We start from the raw sequence: 17,497 nt of genomic DNA on the forward strand, positions 1-17,497 counted from the left end.
AACCATGCTGCATGTTTTTCTATGATTTGTTTTGTACCAACAGTACATTCCTCAGATGATCTGAGTTGTTGGGCACAGCTATAACTCATCCATTTTCAGTCATGAACAGCATTCCATCGTATGAATATACCACTTCGCATCCTACTGAGGATTTGAGGGGTTTTTTGTTTTGTTTTGTTGTTATGAACGGTGCTGTATGGACTAGACACATCACCTGGTATGTCTGTAGAGAGGTTTCCCTAAGACATACTTAGGAATGGAGACACTGGATCATAATGTATGTGCGTCTGCACCTTTATTTAATATCACCAAATTTTTTTTCTAGTGGGTGTTTTTTCTAGCAAGTGTTCCAGTCGCTCCATATTTACATGAACAGAAATATCATTTGGCTTTTAATCTTTGAGAATCTAGGAGAAATGAAATGCCTTCTCATTGCGGCATTTGGTTAATAATATGGTTTTAATATGCACTTCCCTGATTACTCATGAGGTTGAATATCTTATACTATGCTTATTGGCCAAATGACTTCACTCTTTTATGAAGTACACATTTAAATCCCTTGCCCAGTTTTCTGTTGTCTTTATTCCACTGTGTGGCAGATCTTTATTTGTGAATACTAATCCCTATTGTCTTTAGATACCTATTAGTGAAAAGAAATTGTTAATTTTGATGTAGTCATGTTTGCTCATGTTTTGCTCTACGTATGCATTTTTACCTTATTTATTCAGAGTCATTAAAACACTCTACTCTGTTATCTTTAGAAAGTGGTATGGTTCTACTTTAACTATGCCTTTATCTTACCTACAGATTTAGATCTATAATCCAGCCCAGTTGGTTTCTCTAAATATTATGAGGTGCTGCTCCAACTCAACTTTCTTCCACTTAATCAACCAACTACCCCAATTTTTGAAAGAGCCATCCTGTCTCCACTGACTGGCAATACCAATGCTGTTACTGATGATCACGTTTCCTTAATGAGTATCTTACTATTATCCCTTGGATATTTTGTAGAATTTTCTAGTAGCCTGTGTGGAGCTGGTATTTTTGAGAGAGTATTTTTCCTTTATGTTTGAAGACCATTCAATTTCCTATCCCTTCTTGAGCCAATCAATATGAGCTATGTCTTTCTAGGGATTTGTCCCTTTGATCTAAACTTTCAACTACAGGAGCATAAAGCTGACCACTCCCAAGACAGCTATGGGAGCACACTCCCTTCTTCATTCCGGAAGCATACTGCTTTGTGACTTCTCTCTTCCCTTCACTAAGCTTGCCGGCAGTTTTCAATTCTGTTAGTCTTTTCAAATAATCTGTTTTTAGTTGCACTGTTTTCCTCTCTGATTTACTTTTGTTCTCTATTTCATTAACTTGCATTTATTTCCTTTTTATGTTACTTGAAGGAGTACTCTTTTATTCTTCTAATTCTTAAGAATTCAGTTATTATTTTTCAGCCTTTAGTCCTGTAAATAAGCATTAAAGTCTACAAGTTTCCATAAAGCACCACTTTAGCTATATCACACAACTTCTGATATATAGTATTTTATACTGTTAAATTATAAATATTTTGAGTTTTTCTTTGGCCCAAGAGTTATTTTGTAAATAATACACCTGAATTCCCAAACATACAGGGAAATTATGTTATAATTATTGTTATATATATATTGTTATGTACTTATAGTTAATGGCATTGTAAACAGAGAATGCAGTGATGCCAATATACTGAAATTTGTTAAAACTGGCTGTATTTGACCAGAATATTATCAGTTTTTTAAAATGTTCCCCATGTGCTTGTAAATACTATTATTAAAATCTTCTACATTTTTGTTGATTTTTCTCTGCTTATTCCAACACTAATAAGCAGAGAAATTATTTTAAATTTATTAAAAATCAATTTAAATCTCTCTTTAGTAAGGGAGACTGTTTTTAATAACTTACAATGCTGATGGATTTGCCTGTTTTTTCTGTAGTCCTATCTATTGTTTGCTTAATATATTTTGAAAGAATATTATCAGGTACACAGCAATTTAAAATTACCGTTCCTTTTATCTTTTTATCATTATTTGGTGACCCTCACTCTCTAGGATAGTTTTTTTCTCCCAAAGTCAACTTTACACAATATTAACATAGCCACATAACACAACCTTTCTTTAGTAAGTATTATCAGGCATGTCTTATGTTTATCCTTTTTATTTTCAAGTTTTTATATCCTTTTTAAAGGTATGTTTCTTATAAAGAGCATATAACTAGATTTTGTTATTTTAACCAATCTGACAATCAGTTTCCGTTAACAGGAGCATTTTTTCCAATTTATATGCATTTAATTTCTAATATATTTGCATTTATTACTACTACCTTATTTTGTGCTTTCTACTTGTATCCCCTTTTCTATGTTTCTTTTCTTCTTCCTTGTCTTTTTTTAAAAAATTAAGTATTTTTTCTCATTCTATTTCCCTCCTCTACTAGTTTGGAAGATACACATACTATTTCCAGATTTTTATTCCTATCTCAGAAATTTTAACATGAATACATAACTTACCAGGGTCTACAGCTTATCAATAATTTTACCCTCCTCCCAAGCTTTACAGTGTTTGTCTAAACCTACCCTTTATTTATCATTTCCTGGGTTTTCTATCCATACATCTCAGACCTTCCATCTGCAACCACCTTCCTTACCTGTGAGACTACAGTGATCAGAAACTCAGAGAACATAACGGTGGAAGTATGACCACGACTGATAACTGACTGCTGCCTCAACCCAATACACTAAGGACAGGTGGCAACCCCAGGCTCTGCACAACGCAGGTGACCATGAACAGGTGGGGGTTAGTGTGGCCCTGAACCCTGAAAATAGCTGACACCTTGCTTCCCTCCCCACATGCCTAAGGTCCTTCCGAAGAACAGACTGTCAAAGTCTGCCTTCCGGCCATAAACCATTTTTGAAGTTAGTACAGTAAAACTCCACACTCGGCTGCTATGGATGAAAGGAGGATGCTCCTCCCTCAAGAACCCAGCTTGCCACGGTAAGAGCTAACGTTACAACGCGTCTCATGACACTTAAGGTTTACTAGCGTCACACGTGGCACTAAGTTTTATTGTTGTCACACATGGGAAGTTAAACATATAAATAAGGTACAAAAGGTACAAATGAATACTAGTAAGATGAGGTTAGTTAAGTTTTTAAGTTTTGATTTAAAAAGACAGTTTATAACATACAGAGCACAAAAGCCCCTTAATTAACATAAAATTAGGTCCAATGTGAAATACTTAGAGAACATATATAAATAAGATGGTATTTTTTACATAAGAATTATTACCTTAGTGGTTGAAACATGATAAAAAGTGTGCTTTCTCAGCACTAGGTCTAGAGAAAGGCACTAGTTTTCATCTATCCTGTAGCATACAGTGTAATTTCCCAAAGAAGCTTGAATTTTGTTTGTTTGTTTAATAAGAAAAACACACACCAGTCCTACAGCTATTCTGAATCAGAAACATTCAGGTAAACAAAGTGTTATTTTATTTGGAATATGAAAGTTTTGTAGATGCCTAGTTATTTGCACGTAGACAGTAAAAGAGCCAGCTCAGTTATCAGCCTCGTCTACCACAGGCAAGCAGGTATCGGATCACGCCAGCCAAAAGAATGGCAAGCATCATCTACCTTATTTTATTAAATATCTATGGTAGAGAACTGATGACAAAGTACATATAACAGGTTCACGAGATAGAGCTCTACACAGACCATTAAGAAGTGCCAGAAATAATCTAGAAAACTGTCTCGTAATAATAAACGCAGAGGATTTTACATCTTTAGAGAACCATAATTAATGGCAGTAAAACCACCTTATTCCATAGGACTGTAAGTCCACGACACATGTGCATGGGTTGTGATTTACTGATTTGAAAAGAGGAAAAAAATAAAAATACAAAATTCCTCAAAATAGTGCAGAGCTCAAAAGTAGCCAACTTGGCGCACAGATTTTAGCAATCACCTCCAACCAAGGCCACTTCTGCTTCTAGTGAAGTAAGCCTTTTATTCATAGATGATGAAGCGGTAGTGGTGACAGTCATGATGGTGGCCACACCATCAGAGCAATTACTATGTGACTCTCTTAGCGTTATAGCATACAAGCAAAAACTCGGGAACACAGGAAAAATCAGTGTTTACTTTTATACTTTTCCCACTTTTAGTAAAGCAAGCATACATCTTCTTGAATTTTTAATCATTTAACATTTAATACATAAAGAAGATGATGAATTATATAATCGTTGTCACTCTCTGCTTCAAGACCTTTGGCAATTCCCCATCACTTCCAAGATAAAAAACAATCATGGCAATACAAAGCTTTCTCTTCTTCATTTGCTTCCCATCTAATTCTCTAGCCTCATCTCTAGCCATTCCTCCACTCACCCTACAGAGTTTGCCCAAACATGACTTGCAGGTCCCACAATGTGTGTGTGTGTGTGTGTGTGTGTGTGTGTGTGTGTGTGTGTGTGTGTGTGAGAGAGAGAGAGAGAGAGAGAGAGAGAGAGAGAGAGAGAGAGAGAGAGGGAGAGAGAGAGAGAGAGAGAGAGAGAGAGATGCTTTTGCACATACAATACCCTGTCTGGAATATTATTTTCCACATCTTCACTAAGACAACCGACACACATCTTTTAAGACATGGCCATCCCCTCCATGCGTGTGGGACAGAATATCACATCAGTTACCAAACTAAATTCTTAAGGTTTGTTTTCCTATGTTTCTTCCCTAGTACACTGGAAGCTCTTCAGGGCAACATACCGTATCTTTCATCCTAAGAGTCTCACTGCCTTGCACACAGTAATCCATCATGTTCATTCTACAGATGAACACACTTGGGCCCAAATAAATTGAATTATTTTCCCAATTTCATAGGCCAATTAATGGCAGATTTAATATTAGAATCTAAGACTTCTATCTTCCAGTTCAATGCTCTTTCTATAAGTGCACCTAAGGATACCAGATCAGAAGGAATTATGCATTAATATCTATAATGTTCAAGCCAGACACAGAGCTAAACGGAGTATAAAAAAGTGAGAGCTTTACAAACAAAAATAAGATACAAGTTAGTTATAAAGAATTTTCAAGGAATAGGAATAGGTGATAAAAATAAATAGAAAAGTTAGATAGAAAAATACTATCTTAAAAATAAGAATCACATAGGAGTTGGTCCAGTGACATATAAACTTTTTAGGACATGAAAAAGATAAATAGTAAATAAATATATCTGTAATCAACTTCAAAGTAACTAAACATTTTTTTCCTTAAACAATATAAGGGGTAAAGTATGTAGCTAAAAATCAACAAGATCAACCATTTATGCCACGGTAAAAGGAAAGTAGCCTTATTTGGTGTATAAGTTACCTTTTATGGGAAAAAACTTGTAGGAAGCAAGATTTTAACTTAAATAAAAAATCATGGGCTTCCCTGGTGGCACAGTGGTTGAGAACCTGCCTGCCAATGCAGGGGACATGGGTTCAAGCCCTGGTCTGGGAAGATCCCACATGCCGTGGAGCAACTGGGCCCGTGAGCCACAACTACTGAGCCTGCGCGTCTGGAGCCTGTGCTCCGCAACAAGAGAGGCCGCGATAGTGAAAGGCCCGCGCACTGCCTGAAGAGTGGCCCCCGCTTGCCGCAACTAGAGAAAGCCCTCACACAGAAACGAAGACCCAACACAGCCAAAAATAAATAAATAATTAAAAACAAAAAACAAAAAACACCAGTCCAAGAAGAATGAACTGAAGAAAGCTCTCAATTGAGTAAAAATAATATTAACCAACTCAGATGTATACACTTTTAAATATTATAAAATACATAAAATTTTTAAATAGCCTTTCAAGTTACCCTTGGGGCACAGGGGAGCAGGGCAATACAATTCTTCTCCCAGGGTTCACCTTCATTCAACAAGCACTGAATGCCCACCATGTGCCAGCTCACTGAGAGGCAAGAAAGGGCAGCGGCTAGGAGTATAGATCTAAACGGATTCAAATCCCGCTTCTACTGCTTATCAGCTGTGTGAACTTGGGTAAATCACTTAATCTCTTTGCCTGTTTGCTCACCTACAAAAAGGGTCTAAAAACCGTACCAGGATCACCGTGAGAATCAAACGAGCTAGTCAAATGTAAAGCACTCAGAACAGCACCTGGCAGGCGGAGAGCAGCGTAAATGCAGTAGGTGCTGTACCTGCCACGTCACTACTACCACTCGACCAACCCCTGGCATGCCAGGGTGAGGAAGACAGTCTCCGTCCTAAGGGAAACCAGGGTCAGGTAGGGAGGATGACACAGAAACACCGTAACACAGCAGAAAAAGCACAATAAGACAAGTATAAACGATGGATCCACAGGTGTAACAGAAGGGAATTAACTTTCTCTGACCAATGGGAAAGGGATCACGGAAAGCATTTTAGACGAAGAAATACCTGAGATGAACTCCTGTCCACCTTTCAAAACATACCAAAACGTATGGGGTAGTGGGGAAAAAAGTGTGCACCAGGTAGAGGGAACAAAAGTACCTCCAAAGACACGGAGAAAAACCCAGAAATCTGTAGGTCGGAGGGGCCACCAGAGAGAGGAAAGAAACAGCAGGGCAGGACCATAAACCAGGGCCTGGGATCTCATGCGAAGGATCTTGGTTTTGTCCTGTAAGTTAATAAAGATCCAAGGAAGGGGTTTAATTGGGGTAGTGACTGAATCAGACTTTTTCCACAGAGATAATTTTGGCAGCAGCCTGCATGACAGACCAGAGGGAGGAGAAGTAACTGGCTAGTGTAAGAGTGAAGTGCTAAGCTCACTGACACCACACAGGAGTAAGAGACCACCAAGAGAACATCCACACTCGGCTCAACTCTGGCTACTCTCTCTCAAGCATCTTTCCCGGAAACTTTAGCCTTGAACGTCTCCATGAAGTCAAAGTGTGTTGAGGACATAGAAAACTTGAAAACGCTGACTAGACACAATGAAACTGCGCTCAGTTTAAAAATGTATAAAACCAGGAAAGCAGGATTTGTGTTCCTCTACAATCAAGAGCTTTGGTTCTTAGTCAGGTTCTGAAAAATATTCTTAAAAACCTCAAATAGAAATTCTCATGCTGAATTTTGATGAGTAAGATCAAGTTTTTGTCTCTTGCAAACTATTCAAGGCTGTATTAGGCAGGATTGCAGATGAAGATCAAAACAAGGTAGAGACAAAAATTAACCTGAAATGGATCACAGACCTAAATGTTAAAGCTATAAACTTAAAACAAAACAAAACATAGCAGCAAATCTTCCTCAACTGGGCAAAGATTTCCTAGAATTCAAAAAGCACAAAGCCTAAAAGAATAAAATTATAAATTGGACTTCATCAAATGTGGTACAAGCCACAGAAAGGGAGAAAATATTTTCAATATCTATATACAACAAAGAACTTGGATCCAGAATATAAAAAGAACTTTTGCAACTCAATAGTAAAAAGACAAGCAACCCAATTAAAAGTAGATAAATGATTAGAACAGATATTTCACAAAAGAAAATACAGAAATGGCCGTTAAGTACATCAAAAGCTACTCCAACATCATTAGTTATCAGTGAAATCCAAATGAAAACCAAAAGGATACTACTACACACCTACTGGAATTGCCTAATTTATTTATTTTTTTTAACATCTTTATTGGAGTATAATTGTTTTACGATGGTGTGTTAGTTTTTGCTGTATAACAAAGTAAATCAGCTATATGCATACGTATATCCCCATATCCCCTCCCTCTTGAGCCTCCCTCCCACCCTCCCTTATCCCACCCCTCTAGGTGGTCACAAAGCACCGAGCAGATCTCCCTGTGCTATGCGGCTGCTTCCCACCAGCTATCTATTTTACGTTTGGTAGTGTATATATGTCCATGCCACTCTCTCACTTCGCCCCAGCTTACCCCTCCCCCTCCCCATGTCCTTAAGTCCATTCTCTACGTCTGTGTCTTTATTCCTGTCCTGCCCCTAGGTTCATCAGTACCATTTTTCTTTTAGATTCCACATATATGCGTTAGCATACAGTATTTGTTTTTCTCTTTCTGGCTTACTTCACTCTGTAGGACAGACTCTAGGTCCATCCCCCTCACTACAGATAACTCAATTTCGTTCCTTTCTCTGGCTGAGTAATATTCCATTGTATCTATGTGTCACATCTTCTTCATCCATGGAATAGCCTAATTTAAAACGTGGACAAACGTTTGCAAGGACTGGAGCAACTAGAACTTTCATACACTGTAAAAGGTGAAATGTTACAAGCACTTTAGAAACAAGTTTGGCAGTTTCTTGCAAATTAAACGAACACTTACTACATGAGCCAGCAATTCTACCCAAAAGAAATGTAAGCATTTATTTGCAGGAAAAATTGGATGTGAACACTCATATCTGCTTTATTCTACAGCAAAGAACCAGAAACAACTCAAATGCAGGCATACCTCGTTTTCTGGCACTTCACTTTACAGCACTTCGCAGACACTGCGGGTTTTTTTGTTGTTTTTTTAACAACTTGAAGGTTTGGAGCAACCTTCTGTTATCAGATGATGGTTAGCATGTTTCAGCAAATAAGTATTTTAATTAAGGTATGCACACTGTTTTTTAAGACAATGCTATTGCACACTTAACAGAGTACAGGACAGTGTAAACATTTTATATGCACTGGGAAACCAAAAAATTCATGTGACACACCTTATTGTGATATTCATTTTATTGTGGTGGTCTGGAACCAAAGTCCAAGGTCTGCCTGTAGTAAGCCCATTGTAGATGAAGAGAGGAACCAATTCCATCACACGCTGGAAGACTACTGAGCAACACAGAAGGAATGCACTACTGACACAGGCAATAACACGATGAAAACGTTATGCTGAGCAAAAGAGCACAGACAGCACATACTGTATGGTTCTGTTTATATGAAACCCTAAAACGGTAAATCTCACCTTTACGGATCAAAACCAGATCAGTGGTTGCTCGGGCAGAGGCAGGGAGGACCGACTGAGATGAGGTACAAGCAGGAAACGTTCTGTATCTTGACTGTGGTGGTGGTTACACTGGTAGCCACAGGCATGTCAACACTCACCAAAATGTTACATGCATACTAGTGTATACATACAACCTTCCTCAAGCTAAAAAACATATACAAATAGCTATAAGATGAAGCTTCAGTGTATAATGCAAATTATACCTCAATAAAGTTTATTAACACACACACAAAACAGGGTAGCGTTTTAACTTTTGTCTTAGGATTGCCTTGATCCATAAGCACAAGAACACACTATGTCTTAGGAAGACATACAACTGTCTTCTTCGATATATTCCAAACTAAATGAATGAAACCATGAAAAGGTGTGGATGCCACATTCATTAAGCTACTCAATTTTTTTTTCATCTTTTTTTGGAGTGTAATTGCTTTACAATGTTGTGTTAGTTTCTGCTGTAAACAAAGTGAATCAGCTATACGTATACATATATCCCCTTATCCCCTCCCTCTTGAGCCTCCCTCTAACCCTATCTACCCTCCCCAGGTCAAGGTTCTTTGTTTTATGCAATAGAGTAACACTGGGACATTACCCTTGAAGTTCAGGTCAATATTATACATAAAGTAATATGGTGAGGTCTCTCTCAATATAATGCTCTTTAAAAAAGAGTTCAAGGCAGCCTTCCTCAAGCCAAAAAACATATACTAATAGCTATAAGATGAAGCTTCAGTGTATATTACTATTCTATTACTGATTTAACAGACAGCCTTGTTCTTAAGGCCAGAACAACTAAGCAATGTTTAAAGTCAAAGCTATAGAAGCAATGGACAAATTTTATAACAACATCCTTTTAGATGGCAGTATGTCAGTTAAAGTTAATTGTGGACAAGAGAATAAGGAATTAAGCGTCAGCTGATGCAAGATGCATTTAAAACAAACATAATCTAATAATATAAATAAAACAAATATTTATTGAATGCTTAAAACTGTGCTAAGCGCAGTGCTTCATAAACTCTAAGGTTACCATCCCCATTTTACATATGGGAGAATTCAAGCATACGGAGACTAAGTAACTTGGCCAAGGTGACTCATCTAGCAAATTATAGGATCAACTCAAACCCTTAACCACTATGTTTGCTCCCCTTCAGAAAGAAACACTATATTCAAAAATTGAACTCCAGATTCACCAGAGACCTAAATATGAAAGGTAAAACTACAAAACTATTAGAAGAAAATCTAAGAAAATATCTTTGCAATTCATGGATTAGGAAGGACTTCTTACTACCCACAAAGTCAAAAATTTGACAGATGTAAATATATTAAAATTAGGGATTTCCATACCATAGTCAAAGTCAACAGGTGACTGGGATTACTATCTCAAATACACAAGAAATTCTAGGAAATCAACAAGTAGTAACCGAACCAAAAAGAAGGGCAAAGAGTATGAATAAGCCAGACATGGAAAGGGAAACTCAAATGGCCAGCAAGGATATGAAGAAATAATCAACCTCGCTAGTAAACAAGAAAATACATATTAAAGCAACTACAATATTCTATTTAACAACTGTCAAACTAGCCAAATGCAGATGTTGTACAATACCAAAAGCTGACAAAAATGTGAGAAAATAGGAATTTTTATGTAACACTGGTGAAGGTAAAAATTGGTGTAGCCGTTTTAGAAATAATCTGGCAGAATTTAGTGATATTAAACATGTGACTAACCTATAACTCAGCAATACTATGCCTGGATGTATGTTCCCAGAGAAACTCTTCCACAGCCATTAGCAACATGTAAAAAGATGCTTTTTACAGAATTATTTGTACCCAAGAGTTGGAGTCAACCTAGGCATCCCTCATTAGGGGAACTGATGAGTAATTGGTAAGTGCTGACACAAACCATGAAATACTGCACAGCTGGAAGCAATGAGCTAGATGTACTTACAGAACATGAACAGATCTCGAACAACACGGGGTGGCGAAAGTAAAATATACAGCAAAATATCAGGTACACAGATGCAAAACACACAAAGAACTAGATAATTTTACAAGGACAGAGACATAGCCAAGGACATATATAAAACACATGAGATTGGGTGGCAGTGAGGGTTGGGGAGGACAGGGTGAATGGGAGTTGAGGCAGGGAATGAAGAGGGAAAATTACAATCCAAATAACGGGAGCATGCCTCTAAGCAGACCACACCAACCCTCTGCACCCGAAATGTTTTAGGTGATACCGGCACCTCAACTGTGAAAGTGGATGGATTTACGGCAATAATTAGAAATCCATCTTTATGAGGTGACTGAGTATTCTACACAATGCATTTGGTTTTTACTATGACAAATTTGAAAATTCGCAGCTTCTAGTTCTTCCTTGTTATCATCATAGATAAAACGGTCTAATAACGGAATACCAAGCTACTAGCCTGGAAGCTGTAACCTGGTCCAAGCAAACTAGTAACAGGAACTTGGCAAAGCCCTTTCACCTCTTTGAATCTGTTTGTTTATCTGAAAAAAATGGATTTGGGTGATTGTCCCGAATCCCTCCAGCTCCGCAATTTCTATTTTCTTAATTTTTATTCATATGAAATTATTTTCTCTCTGCGCCAACTATTCCCTCCCCTGCAACCAAAAATAAATAAATAAAAAACAAGAGTATCAAAAGAGATTTAGAAAAGTGATGTAGCAATAGGAATGAATAGCAACTTAGCTTTTTAGGGTAGAAAGGAGAAAACATTAGAGATACAGTGATGTTCAGAGAGCCTTTGCAAGTATCTAAGTCAGAGTGACGTTAACTTGAGCCCAGGTTCAGACACTGTATTCCGTTAAGGATTTTACTACCCACTATTCCACGCATCACCACTGCCCCTTCTCAAAACACATATTATAGTCTCGTATGGAGTTTCTACTTGAAGGCCCTAAATTGCAGCTTATCTGTATCAATTTTCAGATTAAAAATGATGATTCCCTAAAAGTCCCTTCCATATTAAAAATGTAAGATTCCAAGAGAATGATGAATTTTTTAATCAACAAACTGGTCACCCTGAGCATTTAATAAAAAACCAAGCATTCAATTAGATTTGTAGATTAAATGGATATAAAGACATTAAAAATAAGGGAAATTAGACTATATTGTGGCTTGCTGACCATGAAGAGTAACTGAGGTATCTAAAGAATAGTGGTGTCACATTTTATAAAAAGAAAATTGATATCACAATATTTAAAATATCTTAAAAGCTGGAATTAGAATATACCTAAAATTTTGAAACTGGAACATTTTAAAAGAGAAAAGAGATGTCTTGCAATATTTTTAGAATACAATAATAAACATGAGAAACTGACATCATTCCCATATTTATCTTCATTCACACTGAAGTTTAAATATGGATGGGGAAGGGGCGGGGGAAGGGGAGTGGGAATTAAGAGGTCACGAAACATCTGTTCCTAATAATTCCAGCACAGATGCAGTTGTTTCAGCAAAAGCGAGGATGAAGGTCCTCCAGGCTGCCCTGCTATGAGGTCTTCCACCCACAGCTACAGTGCAGACCCCAAACCCTGCACATCAAGTCCCAGGAATAGAGTTGACTGTAGGAGAAAATGTGTACATGGACAATTAACTGCATTCCCTATGTCTACAGAGCACCTGTATTAAATAACAAGGAAACGTTTGATGAAATAAACGAGAGGAAAACAACCTCTTAGAGAATGAAAAATAAGAATCTAATAAAACGTTTCATAGCTGTAACGCAAGCATGGACTTGAATTCCGCTTTTTTGGCTGTTCCTTCTGCAATCTTTGGATTTATCTACACCTAAATGATATACTCCAAAATACGTTTTAACAAAATTAATGAAGTGAGTTGAAAACACTAAATTTTTTTCTCTGAACACAATGCACAGGCAAACTTTACTCATTAGAGAGCACCGTGCTATTTAAGTATGTTGCCATACTTCCAAGACACTCCGTTTCAGGTTAACAAGCAGCATAACCCACCCCATCACGTGCACAGCATACTGAAAAACTGCATTTGGTAAAATCGATGTCCTAAGAATGTTTCCTTTGCAGATACAATTCTTCAAACGCTGTCCCATAGAGATGTCTGTCAAAGGGTACAAACTTCCACTTATAACACGAATAAACTCCGGGGAACTGATGCACGGCATGAGGACACTAGTTAACAGAACTGTATGCTGTACGTGAAAGCTGCTATGAGAGTAGTTTTAATGTTCTCACCATGGCGACAACAGAGTGTAATTACGTGAGGTGAAGGGGGTGTTGACTAACCTTATCGTGGCAAACGTGCAATATATACATGTATCAAATCATCACACTGTACACCTTAAACTTACACAATGTTGTACGCCTATTACATCTCAATAAAGCTGGAAAAACTTAGAAAAAAAGCCACTGTCCCATCCAAAGGAAAGATTATTTCCTATAGCAATGCTTGTATAACAGATCACATTTAATTTTAACCAGGGTTGCTACAGAACTTTTCCTACTATGTGTATATCCATTTATTTTCTACTTTTAATATAACTAGTTTAATGATCATTTAGCTAGTTACAGGCACAACATACAGCCTTTTTAAAAGTATTTTAAAAAATACATTTTATTATATTTCCTAATCAGAGTATCTTTCTAATTTAAAAATTTTTACTTTTCTTTCAACAATGAACTTTTGTTTTATTTAGCTTATAGCTCTATTAGAGATGAACATACATTTCCCCATAAATTAGTGATCATACTGCAAGGATTAAGAAACCTTTTTCAGTCCTAAATACTATTTCTACCATTTCACCAAGTCCTCTAACCTCTCACTGCACTTTTGCACACCAATGCATATCTTCTTCCAACATCTGCATGACTTTTCTTCTCCTCCACTGCAATTCACTACAGGTAGTTAAGAGTAGCTAACAATATAATTCCACATGATATTGCATCTGTGTTTACATCTGGCTCTAATCACATGCTTAGAAGTGATTTATACAGGGGAAACCAAAAAAGGAGGGGAAAAAAACACAACTATGAGAAACAATTAAGTTATTTTAAATGTATCATTCTCAACTTGATACAACTTTCTCACCACAGGCTTCAAAGTCACTGAAATTGCAAACATAGGGTATGGCATTTCAAAAACACTGGATATAAGAAAGAAAAAAAGTACTAACCAAATATTTCATATGCTTTTATACTAGGGTCATTTTAACAAGTGATTGGTGCTTTCAATTTATAAGATAGTTTAAGTTTTGCTCCATGCTACAACTGTATATGTCATGGCTTTGTGGTAAAGTTCCTCAGTTCATAAAAAAATAAGTTGATAGTAACCAAACCTATTCACTACTGAGCTCTAGGAGTTAGAAAACCACACTCAAGAACTGTGTCAGGAAATGTAAAACTATATTTACACAAACACACACACACACACACACACACACACACACACACTCTCTCTCTCTCTCGAAGAACTATGACACCCTAAAATGAGAATTCACACAGGCTTACCTGATAATTCACATAATTCCTACTTATTTCAATATAAAGAGTATTACTGTTGCATTATGGTACTGGTGTTGGTGCATTTACAGAAATACCATTAAAAAAAATTAGGGAAGTAAATACTTCTAACATTTGACCTAATGAAAGGCTTCTAAAAGTTTACAGTAACATTAACATAATTACATAGACACAGGCCAAAAAAACATAACTAAATACATTAAATCTCATGCAATACAAGTTACAGTACCAATTTATATTTGTTGAAAAGTAAGAATTCTTTGAATACAAGCATACAATAATTAGTAAACTGCAGAGACTCTTAAATGTATTTAAAACTTCAAAACAAATTTACATTCCTTAATTTACAATTGGTAAATTTAAAATGTATACACTACCTGATTCTAAATCTTAATTAGAAGGGGAAGGAAAAGATAAAAATCGCTAACATCTGAGTGACTGCTGGTAAATACCTTCCTTCAGTAGTTGTCTGCCAACCCATGTATAGTTTTAAGTCTATGTAAGTTATGAAAAAATAATTACACAGTATCACCGATCAGTTAATTTCCAATTTTCTTACCATATTCAAGCATTTACATTTTTTAATGTCTAAAAATATTTATTTCCAGGGATCTTACCATGAATGAAAAAGGAGATTAGAAAATATAGTAAGAATGCAAAATAAATATGGACCAATCATTACATATTCTTCTCCAAACCTAACAACATAAAACAAAACTTTCTTTAAAAAAGCAGTAATACAACTGGTCTAAAGCAAGACTAAATTGACAGCAATCTCAGTTGCAAGATTTAAAAAGACCAAATTTATACAACTGTTCAAGCTAAAACAATCCTACTTCTTTCCAGTCCTAGCAGACTAGAAAATGCTTATGCCTAATTTACCCAGGGCTAGTTTGAAATGAGGGTAAGACCCGGAATTATACGGAAGGTCCCTATCAAAGCAGAGGTCCCAAATCAACAGGAGATGGACAGATTCATGGTATCCTACACCAATAATCATCTTTGTTAGCATCCTCTACTGGTGGTTTCCAAAGACAGCAAGTAGAAATGCAAATGACAGAAGATATGTACCTGTTAGTCCATCTAGAGTGAATTAATCAGTATCTGGTCATCAGCAGCTAGAGTACATTTCTCAAACAGACAAATAAATAAGTAACCACAAAGAGTATAAGTGGAAAATGAGAAGGCAGATTTTTAAAATACAGCAAACAAAGCATTACATTATAAACGGTAAGAAAAAAAAAATCAATTTAAGCCACTAACATCATCACCATAGAGTTACTACATAAGGTTTCAGGCTTTGGCCAAACCTTGCTCAACTGTTTTACCCCTGTCAAGTTACATTACCTGATGCTCCCATTAACATCCTACTCTGCAGATATATTCCGGAAAGGAAATTTAAATGTTTTACTGAAGGCTTAGCAGAAAATCTGCATGCCTTATTCTAAAATGAACAAAAAATTATTTACATATAAATTACAGCATAAAGTATCTCTATGACCATCTCCCACTGTATACATCATTTATTCCTTCATTAAAAAGATTTAAGAGTTACCATTTTCCAAGCGATTCTCTCCAATAAACAACTGCAACTTAAATATGACTGCGTTGCTAAGAAATCTTAACCAGCACCTATCCTGAGGTTTCACAACACAATGGCATACAACTTCATTTTTAATTTGCAAATCATGAGGCTTAATCGAATAGCGTGGCTGTAATAATCAGCAATGGATGAAATGCATCTGAGAACAAAAAGAAATACAAGGACAGAGCCAACACTGATGAAAATGGAAGATACCTGTAGTAGCACAGTGCTATCTGAAACACCTTTTGTTTTCTCAGAGTGATGCACACTGCAGACGAGACATTTTGTGCTAAACAGCCCCAAATCTGTTTCTCTAATAGTAAACACAAAGGAAAAACACTGACAGCAAGCGCGGTAAATAAATCGCTCCCTTGAGAATGAAAGCAGCAGACTGGAGGGGCTGACACGCGCAGGGGAAAACTAAACACCATCTTTTTCTACCTGCGCAAGTTGCCATTTGCTGCAGCCGTCCAGCAGCTCTCTTTCCTGCTGATTTCAAGTACCTTTCGGGATCGCTTTTTCCCCCTAAGTCAGCTGTTGATATGCCTTATGGGTGTAATATTCGTATCACAGGATCTTTAGGAGGAAAATCCATCCTTTCCTGCTCAGGTAAACATGTTTACAGCAGCTGCACAGACGCTGGGTGGTTCAGACTCACATGTCACACACATGTCGTCAGCAACAAGAAAAGCCCCTTTCTCTGGCGACGAACATTTTAAATAAGGTAAAACGCGAACAGCCCTTTCCAAACCAACTTACCTTTCATAAAGCCGCAGCAGCAACAGCTCGATATAGCACACACAATTTGACGCTAAAACAGGAAATTAAAATTGCAATAGCCTGTGCTCCGCTGCGGCCGTAACAAGTCATCTCTCCACAATGAGGACGCCCAATATTAGTTATCGATCATAGCTAACGGAGGTCTTTAAAATGCAAATGTGTATTTGGATAACTAACATCGTTCATGAAAGCGGTGATTCTAATGTCGACTCGAATATATTAAAATTACGTTTACGATTGGAAAGAAACATCTTGAAACCGCCTAAAACCTTCGTATCTGCTTCGAGACAGGAAATCCCACACAAAATCTGAAATTGCCAGGAAAGGTTACAAAACCTCGCGTTTCGCATCCCAGAGGGGAGGGAGAAAGGGGGCCCGGGCGTGGGGGTGGGGCGAGAGCCGGGGAGTTCTGACTTAAACCCGCATTTCCTCATTTTCTGGCGGACACGGCGATCCCATTTCAGGCGCCTTTATTTCCCGACTCTCAGAAACTCGTTTTAAAAATAACGCAGGAACCCACACGAGCCCCTCGGTCCGTTAGGTCCGTGCAATTCCTTATATAGACTCGGCCGCAGCCGGCGGCAGGGCCGTTGCCGCCCATTATTCTCCAAACAGGTACCGGGCGGGCGGGG

At 37.3% G+C, this 17,497-nt stretch overlaps 1 protein-coding gene and 2 long non-coding RNA genes across 5 annotated transcripts in view; all 3 read right to left on the reverse strand.

Moving 5' to 3' along the window:
* Positions 1–17,497, reverse strand: part of LOC309656466 — a 607,356-nt gene that overhangs the window by 278,901 nt on the left and 310,958 nt on the right. The gene's annotated exons all lie outside the window — the stretch shown is intronic.
* LOC309656472 overlaps positions 1–17,497 on the reverse strand; it is a 382,613-nt gene that overhangs the window by 246,288 nt on the left and 118,828 nt on the right. The gene's annotated exons all lie outside the window — the stretch shown is intronic.
* Positions 1–17,497, reverse strand: part of ZEB1 (zinc finger E-box binding homeobox 1) — a 195,479-nt gene that overhangs the window by 176,429 nt on the left and 1,553 nt on the right. Inside the window, exon 1 of one of the 3 annotated variants that reach the window (XM_082452746.1) lies at positions 16,845–17,241. The exons of the other annotated variants lie outside the window; for them this stretch is intronic. Coding sequence (XP_082308872.1) covers positions 16,845–16,851 — 7 coding nt within the window. The 5' untranslated portion in view covers positions 16,852–17,241. Of the gene's footprint in view, positions 1–16,844; positions 17,242–17,497 lie in introns of those variants that run through there. 3 annotated transcript variants of the gene reach the window in all.

The sequence above is a fragment of the Balaenoptera physalus genome (genome assembly GCF_965194825.1).
Source record: "Balaenoptera physalus genome assembly, chromosome: 2".
In the NCBI taxonomy this organism is placed as follows: Eukaryota; Metazoa; Chordata; class Mammalia; order Artiodactyla; family Balaenopteridae; genus Balaenoptera; species Balaenoptera physalus.